Here is a 1,240-nt window from a genome sequence, read left to right on the forward strand (position 1 = left end):
ACTGTCCCCGCTGTTTAGTTTAAATTTTCCTTCAGAAAATCTGTGAATTTATAGCTGAGTAACTCAGTCCCTTTCTTTGATGGATGCAAACCATCTCTTTTGTACATCTTTTCATTGGACCAGCTACAGACATCGTGACTAATATATCCAAAGCCTTCCCCTTTACACCACTCCTTTAGCCACATATTGAATTGTGCTACGCGCTGGCCTTTTCCATTTTGCTCCTTATACACTGGTAAAACCTCTGAGAAAGTAAGCCTACAGCCTATTCTGCTAAGTTCCTTCCCCAAGCTCTGGAAATCATTCTGCACAGAGAGTACATCTTTTTGGGACAGAAAGATAAAGGGTTAACTTTTCACATAAAGACAAAAACCATTTTGTTTTGAGTTTGGCTTTAATATACTTATGTATTTGGCAATTGTAGTTTGTAAAGCATTGTATAAATCAAGCCAATTTGTGATTTAGTCAAATTGTCACTAAAGAAGCCATGATTTAAGGTGATGTAGGAGTTCAGACTGAATTGTACAGTTGTTGTTTATCTAGGTAAACCAGCAAGAGAAATTACTCTGAAGTGTAAATGACATCCTTGCTTTGTCCAACAGCAATTTTATTTCAACATGTTCAACTGTGCTCCAATTTTGCTTTTAGGTTAAACTGGTGACCTTGGTTCATCACATGGGAGGGATTATTCGGCGGGACTTCAGTTCCAAAGTTACACATCTGGTGGCTAACTCTACACAGGGAGATAAATTCAGAGTAAGTGAATTTCAAATTTCCATTAAGGGTTTAAGTGAAGATTTTTTTTGGAAGATACCAGAATATTTGGTTCATTGAGAATAACAACAAACACAACAAAACTTTTTTTTTTTTAAAAGAATAATATTTCTGTAATTCAAGATTTTAAAGCAATGAATGGGTATTGAATTCAGGGTCTAATAGTGAAAGCAGCAAGGGGATATAGAAATAGACTTTTGATCAATGGATGCAATCTGAAAATGCTGCAGTGATATTTATAAGCCTCATATGTGAGTACAGCCACGAAACCTGCCATCAGTGGGGGAGACGTCAGCGGCAGCTCAGGAGTTCTTGGCTTCCATGACGGCCTTGGACTTGACCCAATTAATACAGGCCCCCACTCACACGGGTGGACACACGCTGGACCTGATTTTTGTCTCAGGCCAGTGGCAGAATGATCTGGCATTAGGGGAGATAGTCATTGAGCCCTTGTCATGGTCAGATC

The 1,240-nt window shown here is 38.9% G+C and overlaps 1 protein-coding gene across 1 annotated transcript in view; it reads left to right on the plus strand.

Moving 5' to 3' along the window:
- ECT2 (epithelial cell transforming 2) overlaps window positions 1-1,240 on the plus strand; it is a gene marked incomplete at its 3' end in the record, with an annotated part of 17,644 nt that overhangs the window by 13,248 nt on the left and 3,156 nt on the right. Inside the window, exon 6 of the mRNA XM_015814936.1 lies at window positions 649-756. Coding sequence (XP_015670422.1) covers window positions 649-756 — 108 coding nt within the window. The remainder of the gene's footprint in view (window positions 1-648; window positions 757-1,240) is intronic.

Source organism: Protobothrops mucrosquamatus, unplaced genomic scaffold (genome assembly GCF_001527695.2).
Source record: "Protobothrops mucrosquamatus isolate PMUCROS unplaced genomic scaffold, P.Mucros_1.0 scaffold298, whole genome shotgun sequence".
Classification (NCBI taxonomy): domain Eukaryota; kingdom Metazoa; phylum Chordata; class Lepidosauria; order Squamata; family Viperidae; genus Protobothrops; species Protobothrops mucrosquamatus.